Source organism: Acipenser ruthenus, chromosome 4 (assembly GCF_902713425.1).
Source record: "Acipenser ruthenus chromosome 4, fAciRut3.2 maternal haplotype, whole genome shotgun sequence".
NCBI classification, from domain to species: Eukaryota; Metazoa; Chordata; class Actinopteri; order Acipenseriformes; family Acipenseridae; genus Acipenser; species Acipenser ruthenus.
In genome coordinates this window covers 60,944,762-60,965,600 of record NC_081192.1, presented here as the reverse complement: position 1 = coordinate 60,965,600, position 20,839 = coordinate 60,944,762, and the positions used below count along the sequence as shown (strand labels likewise).

Genomic DNA, 20,839 nt, shown 5'->3' with positions numbered 1-20,839 from the left:
AGTCTGGCTTTTTTATGTTTTTCTTTCAAAAGTGGAGTCCTCCTGGGTCTTCTTCCATGGAGCCCGCTTTCGCTCAAAAAGCGACGGATGGTGCGATCAGAAACTGACGTACCTTCACCTTGGAGTTCAGCTTGTATCTCTTTGGCAGTTATCCTTGGTTCTTTTTCTACCATTCGCACTATCCTTCTGTTCAATCTGGGGTTGATTTTCCTCTTGCGGCCGCGCCCAGGGAGGTTGGCTACAGTTCCATGGACCTTAAACTTCTTAATAATATTTGCAACTGTTGTCACAGGAACATCAAGCTGCTTGGAGATGGTCTTGTAGCCTTTACCTTTACCATGCTTGTCTATTATTTTCTTTCTGATCTCCTCAGACAACTCTCTCCTTTGCTTTCTCTGGTCCATGTTCAGTGTGGTGCACACAATGATACCAAACAGCACAGTGACTACTTTTCTCCATTTAAATAGGCTGAATGACTGATTACAAGATTGGAGACATGTGTGATACTAATTAAAGAAACTAATTAGTTTGAAATATCACTATAATCCAATTATTTATTATCTTTTCTAAGGGGTACCAACAAATGTGTCCAGGCCATTTTAGAATATCTTTGTAGAATAAGCAATAATTCATCTCTTTTCACAGCTTCTTTGCTTTATTCTATGACATACCAAAGGCATGCAAGTATACATGATAAAATAGCTTTTAATTTCATCACTTTTCAGGAGGAATGAAGCATTATTTCAATGAGCTTAAGGGTACCAACAAATTTGAGCACGTCTGTATGTGCTCTATGAAAAAATGTCATCACCCGTGACCTCTGACCTCTCCGAAAGGTCACACGTGATGCATGACATCATCAACATACACAAATGGCTATAAAACTGCCTATACCTTCTTATTGGCTGCACCAAAATGCACAAAATTTGACACGGATGTAGAGGACTGTGGGATGTTGTGCCATGGTCAATATGGCGGCCCTTGGTCACATGGTGTGGCAGCCATCTTGGGTTTAATGAAAATTGAGCAATTTTCAAAAGCCTTCTACTCATGAACGGTCAATGTGGCCCCCACTCTAAATTTTAGGGGAACATTTTCTTCGGTGAGGGGGTCAATATGTTTCAGAACCAACCACCATTTCTTGTTTTTGTTTGTTTTTAAATATGCCAGCAGAGTTTACTAACCTTTTGTTTCTGAAAAACAAAAAATAAGACTGTAAAGCTGTAGATACAACCAAGGTGTCTCTACACTACTCACTGTCACTTTTGGGGGAAATATTGGGAAATCTGTCACAGTGACGCTGGTGTATCACTGAGCAGAGGATATTCATTGTACCAAATCACATTAGAACAGGGGTTTTCAATCTTTTTAAGCTGCATATCCCTTTCCAAAAAAGTAGTCCATCGCATACCCCCTTCTGAGATAGTCATAATGAAATTAAAACAGAAAAAAGGTTTGTACAATAACATGATACAACAAAACACACAAGCCTTGGAGTGTGTGATGGATAAAATTATAAAAGTTACAGTATTATAATGGAATATATATATTATATTTACTTTTGGATAAAAATAGTCCCTCTAACAGGTTTCTAGTTGTTAGAAACATCAACATAATTTTATTGTAACAACTAATTAATTAAAATCAACAAAGCCTCTCAGTCACTCAGAAATGACATAGGACTATTCCATGATAGCAAATGGCAATCATGTATTTTTATTGATAATAAAATTACAGGAAAGACGGCAAAGAAAAGTTCACTATCCATGGCTCTCTATAGCTGACCTCATTACAAAAACATTTTGGCATTTTTTTTAATTATTGGTGACTAAAACGTACAGTAATGATGCTAATTAAAAAAAAAAAAACAATAATAAAACGCTTACCTAGTATGAGTGTGATGGATGGCCCTGCTTGTTACCACACAAATCACTGATGATGGCAGGGAAATTGGAGAGAGCTTCAGTCGCAAGACATTTTTGGCGTTTTTAATCTCCGACGGTATTTCGTCTTGATCGACCTTTGCTAGTAATGTTCTACTATTGTGCCAACAATCCATATTTGTTTGCGGATTGAAAACTAAAAACTCTGACACCAGACGTAACGGCTTGTCAAATTAGACCGCACGGCAATACTTCGGTTTCTGATTGGCCATACATTCTATATTTTGAAATTAACCAACAGTACTTAAGTTACAATAAACTTATATCGACTTGTAGACATGAATGCACACAGGAAATAAAATGAGTTAAAGGCTAGGCTTTTAGTTTTTTAAAATATTTATATAATTTTTTTTTTATCCCAAAGACAGACTGCAGTAACTGCCCAACTGTTTATATGACATTTAAACAACAGGGTCTATTTAATGTACATATTTAATATGTAAATTTGCCATGTGTGCACTGAACGCTCTGTTACAGCACAGCAGTCTGGTGTTGGCGATTAAACGTTGATTACATGATAAAAGTTTGCAATAGATTGGGAAGTGGTACTAAGTAAAATAAGTTGTCTGCCATTTCAGAATTTTTGTTTTACTATATTTTAATACTGCACATAATGATATGGTTATCATGCTGTTATAGGCCTACTGGCGAAATGGCCAAGAGACAGTTGGTGCTTAACACATACAGAATTATTTTAGCATTTTTTGTCATAGAAAAGACACGTTTCACATATTTTATAACGTTACCGTAGTCTACTTTTTTTTTATTTTAATCGATGCGGTTTTTGTTTCACAAATCTACTGCACTTCGTCTATAAACTGTATTGCAGTACGCACAAGTTCAAATTTCTCCCATTCACTTGCAAATAGATAAGTTAACAGGGGATGAATTCCACAGTATTTTTAAGCACAAATATAATAGCCTACATTTCAACAGTCACTGCCGAAGCTGATTACTTATTCTTCCAGAAGTAATGGTGGGGTTTAACAGGGATACTATTTGCGCCGGGCCATGTTGTTAACAAGCCTGATATCGTCCAGGCTTTACTGTGAAACTGCCTGAGGGAGGGTGCGAGCGCATTCTACTGGACTGGAGATAAAAGCACGGGAGTTTAATTATGAAAACGCAAGTGTAAACAAACAAGTAAAAAAGATTAGCCTGTCGTCAGACATGTCATGTTAATACAAAATGCATTAATTTACTGCGTATTGGTATTGTATCTCGTCTGGGAAGGGGGACATACGGACGCGTTAAGAGAAATTCAGCGGTACATTTTTTTATTTCAGGGGGGCATTGGCGCAATGGCGCGGCTTAGCGCGAACACTGAACGGTAAATAGCACAGCTGTGAAAAATGTTGTACATAGTGCGCTAACCAATGCGCTTAAATTTCACGATAACTGCTTGGAAGCCTTTATAGTTGCTAGCAACTCTAGTTGTCTTTGTAATGACATTTCTACACAACAGGTAGTCAATACATTACACAGTAGAAATTCAATAATATCAAATTCTGAGATTCTATTTTTGCTGATTACTGCTGCAAATCTAGTCCCTTTTCTGCCTAAGAAACTGCATCTTCTCTCTTTGATTTCCACTTTCCATCTCGCTCTATATCTCTAGCTATCCAGCAGTGTCCTGCCCTTCCTGCATGAAAACATTACATGTCCCAATATTTCTATTTATTAAATGGTCACTTTATAGAATCTATTTTTTTTTTCAAGATATTGAATTTCTTACTATTTAATATGCTATGGTATTTGTTCTGTATACGCTTTCTATTGCAGTTTCTGAGTGGATTGTTGTTTTTCTTCTATTAGAGAGCTGTCACAGCCATGCAACAGATAGCATTAATCTTAAATATGAGTACTCCATTGTCTCTATTTTCTTTAAACTTTGCAGGATAAAATATACTTTTAACACAGAAATAAAAATAAGGGGTCACTAAATTAAAAAGAGATGCCTCTAGGGCAGCTTATTTACATATTGTTTAAGAAAGGTAAAATGAAACGAGAATGTGTTTTTTTTTTTTGTTTGTTTTAAACTATTTGTATCATATACAGTATTCAAGTATCGATGTAAATATTTATTTTAAAGAAATTAAATTGGCACCAAGAGACCTGAAACTACTGTATTTCATTATTGCTAAAAACAACATAACATGTGTACTTAAAGAAATAAAAAAAAAACTTCTGAAACTTAACACATTTTTACAATATGAATTTCATAAATATTAAACTAACTAGTTCATAAATTATTTTGTATTATTCACGAAGATATGTTTCTTGGAGGGTACCTATGGTGAACTGAAAGTGAATATAGACTTATTCCAATAGAAAATATGTTTCCAAATATTTGTCACGTTTTACAGACCCTCCTATTGTTGTGATGGGCTACTTTAATGCGCAAAGTGTCACGACAAGCTTCGGTGCACTGTGTTATAAACATGTCAAGGTAATGTGACATGACAGCCTTGATTTCTGCAGTTGCCGCCTATAGCTACACACAGAGCAAAGCAGATATACAAATATCATGGATGAAGAGAATCCAACACAATAAAATAGTACCTGTATGAGTCGTTATTCTTAGACTTCAGTAGTCTAACCTCTTCACACAGCAAGAGTGATGATTCAGATAAGGATAGCAGCCAGTTCTTTAGCAGCAGTCAGTGGATAAACCCGCCCACAATTCTCTCTGATTGGTTGCAAATATGAACGTTGACTGTTCAATAATTCTCCAAATTTGCACATGCTGTACAGCCGCTTTTTAATGCTACTGGTTGTTCAACTGTCTTTAGTCACATCAAGTGTTGTACTGTAATAAGTTAGATATGGTAGAAACACAGCAGCCTGCATGAAAATACAGTATTCTGTAATTTCTCTTACCAGCACGACGATGCTCTGGGGAAAAAAACAGGAGGAAATGAGCGTCCCAAGAAAGGTTATGGGGACACTAGGCAATACTTTATTTTGTGCGTCATTTGAATACATTGAATTCCGCGGGAATTGTACATTAGTATTTTAGTGACTAAATGTGTGTGTGTGTGTAAAAGCTAAATGTAATAATCTATTTTGTTGAAATGTAACAATTCATTTGACTACACTACTAGTATCCTGACTTACTACGAATAGGTATTTTGGGAAATATGTTTGTTTAATTACCTAGTGATTCAGTTTCATCTGTAAACGGTTTTTACACTTACTTCTGCTTACATATCAGCTAGAATACATTTTCTTTTGAACTGCTTCCACAGTCAAGGAAAGCAACATTACAATAGGATTTTTGATTGAATTAAACCTTTTAAATGGTTGTAAAACAATTAACAAGTGGTAAAGGGGATTATATAAGTGTTGTAGATATCATCTACTGGTAACTAGTAGCATATGACAAAGTAGAATTTTCATTTTATTAATTTATAATTCAATAACGTTAATTCATTTTGGTATACTTCCAGGCAACCGATTAAGTGAATATATTTGGCTCCTTATGTCTGACTTACAATGACTGATTCACTAGTACCAGAGACATTTTACACTCTACAATCTTAAATGTTTGGAACAGGTAACTTGAAAACCTGACCTTGAATCCCAGTTCAGCCATAACTTTTTGAAAATATCAGCACACAGCAGTAGAACTAGTCCTCCTTGACAGGCATCTCAGCTTGGTTGTGCTGGCTCTGTAAATGAAGCTTGATAAAGTCAGGTTTAAAAGGGCCAACAATATTGTTTCACAGTGAGAAATAATGTTTCAGAAAAAAGTGTTTCTTGTGGAGTAACTGTCGTCCTAGACATTCCAATCTGCCCCTATGTTTCCCTTTTTCCACACCTGAAAAAACCCATGATGTCCATTGCATTGGATGCCAGAACGAATTCTCGTAATTTAAAAACAGTAGTGTTGTTATTGTTCTGCTGCCGATGGAAACAAACGGACCGATGTCAGATCATGTCCCATTGGAAGATGGAAACAATGCTTTGCTTTTCTAGTGCAGTATAGAAATTTAAAGTTTCATAATGTATTCTCTCCCCTCCCCACCCCCTTTAGTCTGTGCAGAAGAATAATTTCAGCTCAAAACAGTGTGTTTGTGTATGTGGAATAACGAATCAGCTGCTGGGGTTACATTGCCAACAGCTTTAAAATATCCCCCTACTTTTTATTTTTTTCAATTTATATTTAATTGATTTTTATTGGTTTTGAAATCTTATCTGTTGTAACCCAGCATGCCCCGAGAGGGCAGTCACTCTCAGATATAACCACTGCAGCACTGGGAAACTGAAGTATTCTGGCAGCCTTACAGCTGCTCTCCCCAGCCAAAATAAACAGTCCATCTGGATAAATGACAGCAAGAGATTGTGTCTTTGCTAGTCCAGTCAACTGCAAGCTTTCTAGTGTGTGCTGAAATCTCCCACCGCATAAATTCCAGACAAAGGTTTTTTTCTAAACACCTTATCCAATAGAAATAGAAGACTGGATTACACCTAATAAGGCTTAATTTGCTTCACTTTGTAACACTTGTCTTTTGTTTCCAGTTTTACGAATTCCCCAGTGTATTGAAAGCACAGGCTGAGGGTCTAGAGCATGTTGCAATAAAAAAGGCCACAAAAATTCTTCCATTTCCCGCAGTAGCTGGTCAAGTGTGAACAAAAGGATAGTGGCGTAGTGCACAGGGGATATGTAGATACAGTATATCCCATGTGCAGGGGGTCATGTACATATGATTTTATTTCTTTAAGCAACAGAACCAGATAACAAGGGCTTTAGAGTCTGGTAAGGCCCTCCTCGTGCAGTTAAAGGCCTGAGCCGAATGGCTGTGTTAGAAAAAGAAAGAAAGAAAGAAAGAAAGAAACATTATGTTTTTCTGTTTAGTTTTTTCCCTGATTTTATGCAGCACTAGTTTTTGTTGCTAATAATACAAAAGTTTTCCTCAACATTCCATGAGTAATGTAGTTAGCTCCGAATTCCATCTGTGGTCTGGTAGCCTTCAGGCTTCAGTATCCCAGCAGTGGACTCTGTCACGTTGTGAGTATTTCCAATAGCCTAAATAATACCTCAATACTAAAAATAAATCTTCTACTTAGATGAAGCTGTTCTTCAATTCAAGTACCTCGTACACAAAAATGAACATGGTTTGTGAACTGTGTTTTTATTTACCTACTAAAAAAAATTAAAAAACCATGTAAAAGAGTACAAGTACCAGTAACATTTTAATTTTTTAATTATGATTTGAGTGCATGTTTGTGTATTTCTTTAAGTTTCAGTATTTAAGTTTACTGTTAAGTCCTAACATTTATTAGTAAAAGTTAGTTTTAAAATATCCAGTTGTTTGATTTCTACAACTTGTCATTCAAATCAGAGACTAGTTGCTATTGCTGTTGTGGATACTGTATTGCTGCTGACAGCAAATACTGTTCTATTTTTTTTTTTCTAAACTTTATTTGTTATACTATATCGAATTAGATAGATTGAATGTGTAGGACAGTGAGGAAGCTGACTTAGTCTACACAACATTTATAGGGCGTGTACTAGAACGGAGATTTTCTTTCATCAAGCAGGAAAAAGGTAAAATACACACATTTACTTAGTTTCTGGTGAATTGATTTGGAACAGAGATTATACATAGTTTGAACGAGAACATTCGGTAGCCTTTACCAGAGATTAGGGCCCTTATATTGACCAATCAGGTAAAAAGAAATCTGCAATCCTTTTTCTAATATGGTTTTATTTGACATCTGTCTAGAGGACTACATGTTCAATATCACAATGTATGGAGTGTATTAGAATCTGGGGGTGGATGCTGGCATATGTCCTTTTTGTCCTAATGTCAAATTTACACTCTTCTATGCGCATACAGCTCTAGTTTTGTATTCACAGCCGTGGCAGGGGATGTGTGCCACTAAAGTTTGTTCAATTTTGTTAGTTTGTTTTGTTTCAAAGAGCTAAAATAAAAAAAAAGCAATGTTTTTTAAGATATTATAATTCGTTTTTGAGCTTACTGCATGTGTCATTTTAGAGGCTGACTTCACAGTTTCAGTATTTTTTAAACTAAATCTAAAGGTACAATTCACTGATTTTGTTTTTGGTTTCCTATGATTTAAGACCTAATGCATTTGTAAAACTGGCTTCATACTTGTACAAAAATATCAATATTTAAAAAATCTTGGAGCACACATATATTGATCTTCATCTGATACTTAAGTTGTTTCACAGTGAGAAATATAGATACTGGGTTAAATTTGAAAGGTGTTTACAGAGAAGTCTGGAGGTCAGAGAGGCCAGACAGTGAGTAGGTTGCTTGCTCTGAATTCCTTCAAGATAGCATTAGCCCCCTTTCTGACAGTCAGGCGGCTTGACAATTTGACAGTGACTTTGTTGCGGTAGAGATTTTTAAACAGGAAGTTTGCTTCGACAGCACAAGCAGCCTGTAAACTGAGCTGCAGGCAATTGCATTCACCTCTGCCTGACCCAGTGTTGGCCGATGGAATTTGTCAGTAAATCTGGATTGTTTCTCTTTCTGAATAATAATGGCAATCTGAGTTGAACTACTGTTGATATCTGTAAGGACAGACACAATGTATTGTTTTTCTATGTAAAACAATGCCATACCCCATAAACCTTACAGCATGTTATATATGGCCAGAGGATGCACAACAGTCCTTGGTGGTTAAGAGCAAATATCAGTGAGAGAATCCAGACCTCATAATTATGCTGTAGGTCTGACAGGGGTGAAACATTGTGTATCCTACCTCTGGCTCTGGTGAGCTCTGATTTTACCACACATGAACTCGAGAGTGTTAGGCATAAAGAGGTCGATATCTACATGAGGAAACTATCTTTGTGGGTGAAATGAAATGCACTACATTTATGTAGGCTGTATCAAAAAAATGAATCATAAGCGCATGCAAAAAAAGACTTTTTTCAGGTCATCCTACACTTAGTTCTTACGATCTGTTGTTGTATTTGGTCATTCATTTTTTTGTTTGCTGATACAGTGCAGCTGGACAGTGTTCTGGGCATTTAAACTGGAAGGATTTCCACCCATTGAAATACAGGAGGTGAAAGGCCACTCGGCTGGTAGTAATTTGGTCCAGACCCCCCCCCCCCCCCCTTTGTCGTTTCTAAAACAGGTCCCCCTAGTGCTGTACATAATTTTAGACAGACAATAAATGCAAAGTATACATTTTATACTGTAGTTTCTAGCTTTCGGTTACAATATTGAGTTTCACATAGCAAAAACAAAATGCATTTATATGTTTTCCATAAATCCAGCCTTCTACTTTTAGAAATTGCTATGTTTGAAATGATCTGATTTCTCATTGTAATTTCTTCTCAAAGTGGGCATTTCTTGTTAAATTGCTTTTGGTATCTTTTTGTCACTGTCAATACACATCGTCCATGTTATGTAACATTCCCTGGCTTGTTTAGTTCATATGGTTTATTTATTTGTATGTTTTTCTTTAGTACGTCTGTGCCCTGAATGTTAAACCTGCCCATGTTTGATTACTTTGTCTGCTGTGTAAGTTTGAGCTTCTGCTGACTACAGGTCATTCCTGTGAGTGAGATGTTGCACCTCAGCGGGCCACTACCAACTTAAATATTTCAAATAAATAAATGAAAGAAAGAAAGTGCCTTCAGAGACTATGTAAAAAAAGACAAATAGAACATGACAGCAGGGGAGATTGCACAAAACTGAAGAAAAATGTAAGTGCATTCTATTCATTTAGTTAAATGATTTTTTTCTTTTGTATTTCATTTTTTTTTACACAAATATTGTTACATTTTCTGAACACTACTGTAATTTGTAGGAGAGGTATATTTAAGGATAGGTTGTGTCTTTGTGTTTTAAAGATTTAAGTATTTGCAGGTTAAGAAAACAAGGACATTTCAAACTGAGAGCATGTTGTAGCTGAGCTGCAGCCCTATCAGAACTGAATCCTGTTCTTAAAGTGCACATGATCTTTATAGAAATTGGCTGTGAGATGTTAGCTTTCATCAGGAATCTGAGATTGTTTGTTGGTTTATTGTGCTCTGTTCCTGAAATTGATAAAGTCCCGGAATTACGCAAGTTAAATTGAGTAGCAGAAACATTTTATTTTTGAACAGGAGAGTGCTTACAATAGCTAAGTGCAAGCTGTTAACTCGGGGGCATTGGATAACATTTTGCATGTGCTTTTTGTATGACCCTGAGTTGCATATATGCAGGACTTCAAGTTTTCTGGTTTCATTTTTGATCACATGACATCCCTTTAAACTTTAGTATGAGCAAATTCTTTTTCCAAATTAAACTCAGAAAAAGATGTTAATTACAAAACAATGTCACTTGTTTTTACCTTCATATATTGACAGAACCTGATTCTATTTGGCTTAATGTGTATTTCAAACAGACGTGACACATTTCATTAATTGCTCAAGCTTCTAATTGCATTTCATTCTTGCAGTTGCCTAGTTTATCGTTGTGCTTTTGTTATTTTTGCTTGTTTAACAGAGTTGTCCTGACAGATTTTCTTTTCAACATAAAATACTCAGCAAGTCCATAATTTTGAAATCTCCTTGATTTATAGCAAATAAAAAAATATCTTAAACCCAGTCTTTAATTAGTCGTTTTCTCTATTCGGATGCAGACACAGCTTAACAACTACCAACATTAACATTTAAAGGGAGATAGAGATTTGGAAAATAAAAAAAAAGAAAAGTTCAAGCCCTACATATATGTAACTTACATACCATTTTAGTGTCACAAGATATATTAATTTAGCCTGAGGATAGAAGGGAACATGAATTAGCTTATTTTTAGAATTTTTCAAAATGGTATACAAGATAGAAAAGATATATATATGCGCATTTACTTATTTCATTTTACATTCACATAATGCCAGTTCTGGTATGGTTCTCAATGGTGCAGGTATATAATATAATATAGGAGTACAGAGAAAAGTAAATGAATCCAGCAATATTACATTTAATATAGCAACTACTGCACCTTCATTTTTTGTGCGCAGCCAGCCCGAGAGCTCATAGAAAAGTGCTTTTACATTCTCTCCAGTTTCAAAGGGAAAGTCATTTGTTTTCCCTGTGTAATTTTGTCTTAAGGAGAAAATAACATATGTAGGTAAACTTTGTGTTCTTTTGTTTTATTGTTATTATTATTATTATTATTAGTAGTAGTCGTAGTAGTTATTATTTCTGCGTTCATATTGATACATATAACCTCATGTGCCCTGGCATGATAAAGACAAGAAAGGCCTTGCGCTGGAAAACAAAATGTTAATTTGAAGATTAAATAATTAAGATACGCACAATCTAAACTGGCAAGGTAAATTAAATGTGCATTCTGTTTATATGCCCAGTTAGTTTAGACAGAAATTAATGGACCTTCATAATTTTTAAATGATTCATTTATACAATAATATACTATTTTCATTACACCATCTGCTGGTTTAAAGGTATTTGTGTGGGCACCTTACTGTTTTCCTGAAATAGCTGTGCAGTCTGCTTACATAGGCAGTAATTGTAGGAAAGCAGATGTTTGGTACAGAAATGTGACTTTGCACAGCAAGTTCAGAACACATAGAAAGAAGCATTGAGAAAAGAACTTCTGCAGTGAAGGAGTTGTTACAAAGCTGAATACCAATATCCTTGTGATGCTGGAGAGGCATACCAGTATTTTTTTTTTTTATATATATTCTTCTTCCAATTTGAATAACAGTTTTAGTAATTTAAATGAATGCCCTTGCCCCCAGTAATAATATATTAGCAGTTGCAATTATATTTTTCAAAGTATTTAGTTTGGCCTGCAGTTAATAAAACACAACCTATTTTCTTCAAACATACTTTACCTTTGCTTGAACAAACAATATTATTGTATTGATGTGCTTTTAAACCCTTCCTTTTGATGCAATGCATTTGTTTCTCCTTTGTAAAATATATTTCACGTTGATTTATTTTCAGCAATCCATCAAAGACTGGAAGTGGACGGGACTGAAAAGGTGGAGGGATCAATGACGCAGAAGCTGGAGAATGTTCTGAACAGTAAGTTCTGTCTCCCCCTTACACTACATTTCTACGACTTGAAATCCTTGTGATCTACTCCTTGTAGAAAACATCCTAGATTGGAAGTAGTGGTCATATAATCCTCAGAATACTTTTCAGTTACAGATAGATGAATGAGTTCAAGGGAGCAGAAAATGTAGTTATTTTTATTTTTTTAACTGTACCTGCTTTTTTCTTGTCTTAGAGCTATAACTGGTCATTTTTTTTGTTTTTTGTAATTGCTGTTATTTGAAATCGTTCTTATCCATTTACAGTACAGTGCACTCCATTTATAAGAATCTCATCCGTCCCGGATGATTTGATTCTTATAAGCGGCTGATTCTTAAAACCAGACCTATATGATTACTGTGGTGAAGTGCTGCATAATCAGTATGTTAGTTTGAGAATGAGAAGAGCTTTGTTCCCTGCAGTGTAAGGGGTTGACCACTAGATGTCATGAGTTCCCGCATGTATGCACACCTCCAGAAAATCCATAGTTGCTTGTTTCCCAACGAATTAACCCTTTGAGTAGTGAGTTCTAAAAGGCACTGCCGGTCCTGACAGTTTTTTCTGTCTTCCGCATGCGCTTGATTATTACGAGTACAGCGTACAAACAAGCTGAAAGCTATATGTTTGTATGTATGTGATGAATACTGACAAAATACTGACAAATCTTTTTTTCTGTAAATAATTATGTGGCAGGGCGAGGAGCCCTGCACATGAAAAGGGGGCGGGGCAAAGCCCTGCCATAAATGTATTGTTTATTTATTTTTAGAACGGGGTACCCCTCCGCCCCTCTGCAGATGTATTATTTTGTATTTGTTTATTGTTATTGTTATAATTGATATGTATTTATAAATATGATGGCGAAGCCGTAGGTTTTGTTATTGTTTAAATGTGTTCTGGCAGAGGCGAGGTCGGCAGCTCATCCTCTGCCAGTAGTATTTAAAAAAGAACCTCGTGGTAATGTGTGGCTGTCGGCTAGTGCGTTGTTAAACTAGTCAGCAGGCACACGTAATTAATAAACTAGTGCAGATTGTGGCTGAGGGGTAATAGAATAATTACTAGCTAGTTAAACCCCTGCAGTACTGCCTATGTTTTTCTTCCTGCTTCTGACCTGACGTCACCACTTTGCCATCCCTGTCACAAATTCTAATACAAATAAATATATATTTTTTATTTAGTCATAGGGAAAGGTTTTGACTAAAAAATAACATGTAGGCAATAAACAATAAACAACGGGGTGGAACAACCACAACAACACGTCCTAACAAAAATAAAAAGGCGAGAGAGAGACATGAATAAATCATATCCGTGTAAACAGGTGGTGGGGGTGGAGGGAGTGAGAGTGTCTAATGCTTCAGTGTTTGATACTCCTTGAAGCATGGAGCAACACACAGAGCTTGGCGCCACCTCTTCGCGTCGCTTGATGTTGATGGTAAATATTCTTTGCTTATGTCTTCACTGACACACTCGCTGACATCTGATTCAGTGGAAGAATTGTATGTATTTGAATTTAAATCGGAATCTGAATTCAGTGTTATTACTTACTAATACTTCTTTAGTTTACAAACACTGTTGACATTTTGTGACTGGAATTATTATATGTAATTCAGTCAATATCTGGCAGAGGGTGCAAGAGACCAATAAAAGGTGTTACAGAAACCTAGTGTTACAACATTATGTGATCAGGGGTTTTGTAGGCTGAGTAATTCAAGTTTAAAGTTGCAGAACGTACCGGTACATTCGTACTCCCTGGGGACCAGACAGCAGCGAACGTACTGGTTTGTTCGTACTACTCAAAGGGTTAAGGATAATGGTCAATTGGTTAACTGCTTGTTAAAGTTAATGACACCTCGATAAAAAGGGCTTGCATATCACACAATAACACTGCTGTACTCGGTATGTATTCAATGAATGTGTATTCACTTTATTGAATTCTTACTTACAGAGAACACAAAAAAACATACCTGCACAACGCAGTGGCGCACCCACTGTATGATCACAAACCATGCAGTGTTTCCTGCATCATTGCACAATCCACGCTGCATACGTGCCTAATCACGCGAGATTTGATCAAATTCAAATTCAAAAACAGCTTTATTGGCTGTACTCGTCATTGCACTTGATCAAGTACCGTATTACATGCATACATTGCTTGATTCTTACAAGCAGATTATTTTACATTGGTTAGTATAGGAATGATTTTGACCCAGTGGTTTTGATCACTATATGCAGTTTATTCTTATATCCGTGATTCTTAGAAACAGAGTGCACTGTACTTACTACATGCTCTTATTGGAATTTACTCTTATAAGCAAACATTTTTACTATAAGTTTACTACTCTTTGTCGAATTTGCTCTTAAATGTAATTATTTACTGTATTCTTTATTTTGCTCTTATTTGAATTTGATCTTACTGTCTACTGATTTACTGTACTTTTATAACTGCTCTTATCTCTAATGTGATATTGTGTAATTTGATATTTTGCAATGTGATACTTTTGTATTGTGATATTTTGTAACAACTGTAAGTCGCCCGGGATAAGGGTGTCTGCTAAGAAATAATAATAATAATAATAATAATAATAATAATAATAATAATAATAATAATAATAATAATAATAATAATAATAATAAACACTGTTATCATTAACCTGACTAAATAAATATACTGCACAGAATATATAAACCTATATAAAATTAGTGATGTTTCTGTTGACACTTTGTATGTATATACAGTGCTCACTCCTTAATTTGCCATCTGATTTACTGTATAGAAAACAGTGAAAGACAGAAAGTAGTGACTTAGTGTAAGGCTCTTGTACAGAAAACAATTTACTGTCTGATGGTGAATAACCACATTTGTGGTTTATTGAATTGTGAAATATCAAGGGAGCACAGTATTTTAATACAAAATCAGTAACTGGGGACTTAAAGCGACTCTACTCAGAGCTATCTATCATTGCTATTGCATGTGTAACATTTCTTACCAGCATGTCTGTGCTGTTATAATTATGCTTACATTGGAAGTCCACGGTGGGGGGGAAAAAAAAAGATTTGGTTTATATCTACGTAAACAGTAAAACAAGCAGGGTGGTGGTTTATACAGAGAACTTTTTAAACAGTTCATTAAACATGAGTTTGGCACTACATTTTATAGGTTAAAGAATAGGAAATTATTAGGATTGATTTCTAAACACCTTTTGCTTTCCTTCTATGCATTTGAAGAGCTTTTGTGAGCAAAAACATGCTTTTAATAACTATGTATTAGCCTACATTACTTATATATTTAATTTAATTAAACATTTTCTGTAGTCTGCTGGTAATTTGAGGCTGCATGTGTTTAATTGATCACATTCTTAGATAATACTTTACCCGTTGTGTTCAATATTCATTAATATGGAAACTGCTACAGCTGTTAAATACATACAATAAATGATATTTGTTTTTCAGTCCCAGTAGGTTTCAAACATAGTCGTACATTTCTCTACGTAGTGATTTGATTCATGTAATGTAAGATAAATAAACAGGTACTTTCCTTTAAATTTGTAAAAATAAACATTGTCTTCTGACTGGTCCTTTATGTTTACATAGTATGAAATATAACAATACAGCTGAAAATACTTGAAATCGGCCATGAAATCTGAAATTAAAAGTAACATATTACCAAAAAGCAATCAAGCAATCTGATTCACTAAAAATATTTAGTAACATGCTTTGAAAATTGTAAAAGTCGAACACTTTCTTTTTTTTTTTTTTTGATTAAACAATAATTTCACAAAGGCTACATTTTCACTTTGCAAAGGCCACCCACAGAGTCAACTACAGAAAATACGCGCTGGGTGGTGTCCTCCTTTTTTTTTTTTTTTTTTGTTGTTCTTTTCATCTTTGCTTTTAGCATAGTCGCCAGACCAGAGGATTTCAGAAAATGTAAAAAAAGTAATAGATTGTAGTCTGTTTCTTATTTTGGTTTGTAGTTGCCTTGTGCATAACTTGCACCAAGAAACTGGGTCAAGTAACTGATCTGTAAGCTTTCTCACAAGTTTTTTTTTTACATTTAAAACAATACAAAGTCCTTCTAAAAATATTACTATTATATAACAAAATTCTAAAAATAGCATTCCTAGAAAAAAGTTACCTGTGATTGGGTATGTTAAAGGTAAAGTGCTCTTTTAAAACTATTTTAATAAACCTACATAAATGTATTGTTAGTGACTTACCCCAAGTTATCTGCCAGGTATTCAGCCCCCCTGTCACTTTTAACTTTTTTTTTTTTTTTTTTTTTTTTTTTTTTAAAACAGAAATAACATCTTAACTTATGCACTGTCTTGCAGCGGGCATATATCCCAGTCCATTCTGTAAATATGCCTCTCCACCTCATGATGGATAACCCAAAGGAATGATAGATTCTGACAGTTTCCGGATAAAGTACAGAATCAACAGAAAGGGGAGCTGTCAGAATTAATTCTGTTCTGATTTTGAGTTACATTAAATGCAGTTTGTGAGACTTACGTTTAAAGCATTAAAACCAGCCTTTAATTAACTCAAAATTTTTCAACTGAGAAACAAGCATGTTGAGACTCCCTTTACCCTGCTGAGAGAATCCACCATTGCATAAACCACGCATTTATTGTGTTAACCACAGATAGGCGGTTGATGCAATTAAATTTGGTGCTGTAAAATGCTCAAAAAATGTGGCGGGATAATGGTTGATAAAAATTGTTGGTTTGACTAGTTTTGTACATTTTTATATATAAAGAAAAGATTAAAAACACTTTGAAAAGATGTCCCTTTTTATGTTACTTTATTTATTTTTTTTTACAAAAGAGTACACGTCTGTGGTAAGAACAAAAAAAGCGTATGATTGTGGTCTGCATGCTTTTTAAAAAGGACGTTGGTGTTTATTTTAACATTCAAAGCTGCATTAGTTCCGGAACACCTTTTACAAAGAATAAGTTGTCATACCTGTAATATATTCTTTAAAAAAAAAGTATTCTAGTTTTGTATATATTTTGCAGAACTGCAACTGTAATACTATATTAATATAATTATGTATTTCTGTGTAATCTACAGGGGCAAGTGTCACAGCAGACACTTTATTCCAAGAAGTGTTAGGACGCAAAGACAAAGCTGATTCTACACGGAATGCACTCAATGTTCTTCAGCGTTTCAAGTTTCTATTTAATCTTCCTCTTAATATCGAAAGGAACATTCAGAAGGTATTTGAATATTTCCATCAGCTGTCCTTCAACATACTTCAATATTTGTATATGTAAATGACTAGAAGCATTGCTCATTTATGTTAACACCAACTTTCTATCAATCTTGGCCTGAGTTTTTAATGAAGTTAAAAAATAAGCCTTTCCATTCATTATAAAATTGTTAACATATGTTGTAAATGTATCCATTTTCATTGGCCAGATGCAGATGTGTGTTTTTTTTTTTTTTTTTGGTAATCCATTTTTTTCCCCCCCATGAAGTAAACTGAATTCCAGTACCTCAATATTTGTAAAGATATGATAAGTAAATGTTGAACACTTCTGTTGGAAACTAATATTTTAAAATCAACACATCTGTTCTTTCACTGCAAACTGCAATTATTTTATGATTCTTTGTCTATAGGACAAACTGTAAAGAATGCTTTAATTTGGTCATTTGTTTAGCTAATTTCTATTAGTATAATATTCTTTACTACGGTTAAAGATATAGATATTTATTTTATTGTTTTTACAGTGTAAACCACATGGCACCTATCACCAAGTTCACATTTATTATTATTATTATTATTATTATTATTATTATTATTATTATTATTATTATTATTATTATTGTTGGTCTTTTTTTATTTGCGTTTAGGGTGATTATGATGTAGTGATCAATGACTATGAAAAAGCCAAGTCTCTCTTTGGGAACACTGAAGTTCAAGTGTTCAAGAAAGGTAGGCAAACCGCTTTTGCACGTTTTGACAAAAAAAAAAAAATAATAATAATTACTATATTTGTATGCTTGTAGTTAATGTCACAAGTTGCTTACTAGGTCACTGGTATCTTCATGCATTTTTTAGCAATATCCTCTCTTGGCTGTAGTAAATGATTTAGTGATTGAACACGAAAACTACTTCAGAATGAATGCTGCTCTTTGTTTAGTCTCTCCTCTGTGGTTCTGCAGTTTAGTAAAATTGTCCTGATAAATCATCACTGATGCCCCTTCAGTGACATCAGGAGTTTGGATGCTAATAATTAGAGCCTTGTTTTTTTTTTTTTTTTGCAAATACGAAATAGCACAAAATAAAACTAAATGCAACATATAAAATGAAATGAAACATATAAAACGAAATGCAAATATAAAACGAAATAAAATGAAAAATCATTATAAAGCAAACATAGAATTACATTTTTTAATTTGGAGGGTTATACAAAAAATACTTTAAATCAGTGGCGGGCCAGATAACGCAATGTCCAAACCTTGGGGGGCCACAGAGAGCTCAAGATGCGAGTACTGGTGGGGGGTTGTTTAAATGGTCATGAAAATCTGACTATCCAAACACACTTTACATAGAGTAACAAAACATTGCAACACTGCACTTGCACCAATCAACTTATACATCTCAGATATAACTACTTACAATGATACAATGTTTGATTGCCATTAATAATAAAAATAGAAAGCAAATATAATTTCCTGACCAGTATTCAAAAGACGTCTTGCAAACAAATAATTATACAAATCTCACTGTAATGCTATTAATTTTAATTTTATTAAAACTAGAAAATGTTCTGACAATTACTGCGCAGCAAGCATTCAAGTTAACTAACAAAAGCACTTCTGTTGTATAAGCATCTTAAGCGTCTGATTAAAAGTGTAGCGCTGTGTCTAAATATGCATGTTCACATTGGAGTTGCATGTCTAAATATGCATGCAACTCCAATGTGTTTAAATGTAAATTAAACTTTTCTAAATTAAATACTTGGCATGACTGTAAACAGAGGGGAAAATAAACTTAATTGCATATCCACTGTGCCATCTTTGAGAGGTGTGCCGTAGATGCATTTCTGACTGTTGCCAAACAGGTTTTTTTAAGCCCAAATAAAAGAACTTTGACAGGCTCTGTTTCTTCGGCCAATTTCCTGTGACTGAACACTTACTGGTGGCCGCATTGCTAATTTTCCTAACAATACTTAATTTATCGTATGAAAAATAAAGGAAATATAGACATATGCACTTAAGTTTTTTCATGTATTTCTATAATAAAACCAAACTGTTTCTCATTTTACAACATACAGCAGCCCTGCTCAACTTTCCAAGACTTTCTACAATAAACTGGAGACAAACATCTGTTGTTTTGGAAGATTTAAAAAAAAAAAAAAAAAAAAAAAATTCTCTAACAGGTCAAATGTAATAGGTTAATCAATCATATAACTTAATACAATACCTAAGCTAAAATACATTACTAACGTATTTAAGTTAAATTAATACAAAAACTACTTTCACTTTCCTGTTCCAATCACATGCTGCACAATTCCCAGCTAAATCTTACAAAATTAAAGCAATTTCCAATAATATTTATCCTAAAATAATATATAAAAGTGTAATATTCCAGAATAGGTTGTGAAGGCCTTACTTTGCTCCACTGAATTAGCTATAAAGCAGAGGATGTCAAACTTAATTATACACTTTTCATGTGTGTATTTCAGGCAGAAACAGTACATAAGTAGACATCGCTTTTTTTCTTTTTCATTTTTTTTTTTTTATCCCTGCCATTGTAGTTTCTTTGCAATAAACAAAGTGGCAAATGAAACATTTTCATAAAATAATAGCATTACTGGGGTTTACTCTTTTTTTTTTTAAAGCTGTGCACACAAGTGAAAACTGTCAAATTTAACTAATAAACTCTTCAAAAAGTATGTGGAAAAGGGGGCGTTGTACAAAGAAAAAAAAACACCAATTTGTTTTTCGTTTATTATTCTCCTCATGACAGAAAATAGGATCAAAACAAAACGTTGATCACTATACGTAACATTTACCTTGCTAGTTTGGACAGTGTGAAGCATTTTTGAGTGAAGTGCATTACCTGCAACTGTATCCCCCAATTCTGACTTGCTTGCCAAATCTGAAGTTGTTGTTGTTTTTTATGTTAATCCCACACATCACTTGCCATTTTAGACACAGATGTGGATTTTTGGTTTTGAATGAATGTGCAGCAATGTTTGTAAGAATATCAAGATAGTTTCACCGCACTAAAGAACATAATATTACTACCACTGTTTTCAAATTGCACTATTAAAGCCTTCTCTCGTTGCTCAACCAATGAGGCACTAAAACTAAGCAAATGGGCAGAGATTTGTGACGCAAGCCAAAATGATAGCTCATCACAATTATAGCTTGGCCAGTCAGCTGACTTGTATCTGTATTAAGCTGCCAAAAAAACCCTGCTTGTTAGGGGAAGCATATACCCTGTAGATAGAGGAGACCTTATAATCTTCCGTATCAGCAATTTCAGCTTTTGTATTGAAGGTTAGCCAACGCTTGACGGGCCAAAAGAAAGGCTCTCGCGGGCCGCCTATCCCTTATGGAACAAATATATTTTTAATATATGGTAGAAAAGTGTGATCCTTATACTTTTAGTCTGTAATCCATATATTTATTTTATATGGATTACAGACATGAAAATATATGGTGCACCATATATTTTCAACATATAAAATAAATATATGGATTACAGACTAAAGTTTATTTAAAATACATCCCATATATTTTAAATATATATAAAAGGGGCCAATTTCTATATATGAAAAATAAGGATCATACTTTTCTACCATATATAAAAAATATATGTTTTTTTTCCATAAGGGATTGAAGAACCCTGCTTTAAATA

The 20,839-nt window shown here is 34.4% G+C and overlaps 1 protein-coding gene across 4 annotated transcripts in view; it reads left to right on the top strand.

Annotated features, from left to right (window-relative positions):
• The window catches only part of LOC117399860 (exocyst complex component 2-like), a 179,089-nt gene that overhangs the window by 73,689 nt on the left and 84,561 nt on the right, over window positions 1-20,839 (top strand). For all 4 annotated transcript variants that reach the window (XR_009328500.1, XM_059022619.1, XM_059022618.1 and 1 more), the window contains 3 exons: window positions 11,881-11,961; window positions 17,038-17,183; window positions 17,821-17,902. Coding sequence is in view for 3 of the 4 variants with exons in the window: in XM_059022619.1 (XP_058878602.1) it covers window positions 11,881-11,961; window positions 17,038-17,183; window positions 17,821-17,902 (309 nt within the window). In the remaining variant the exon portion in view is untranslated. The remainder of the gene's footprint in view (window positions 1-11,880; window positions 11,962-17,037; window positions 17,184-17,820; window positions 17,903-20,839) is intronic.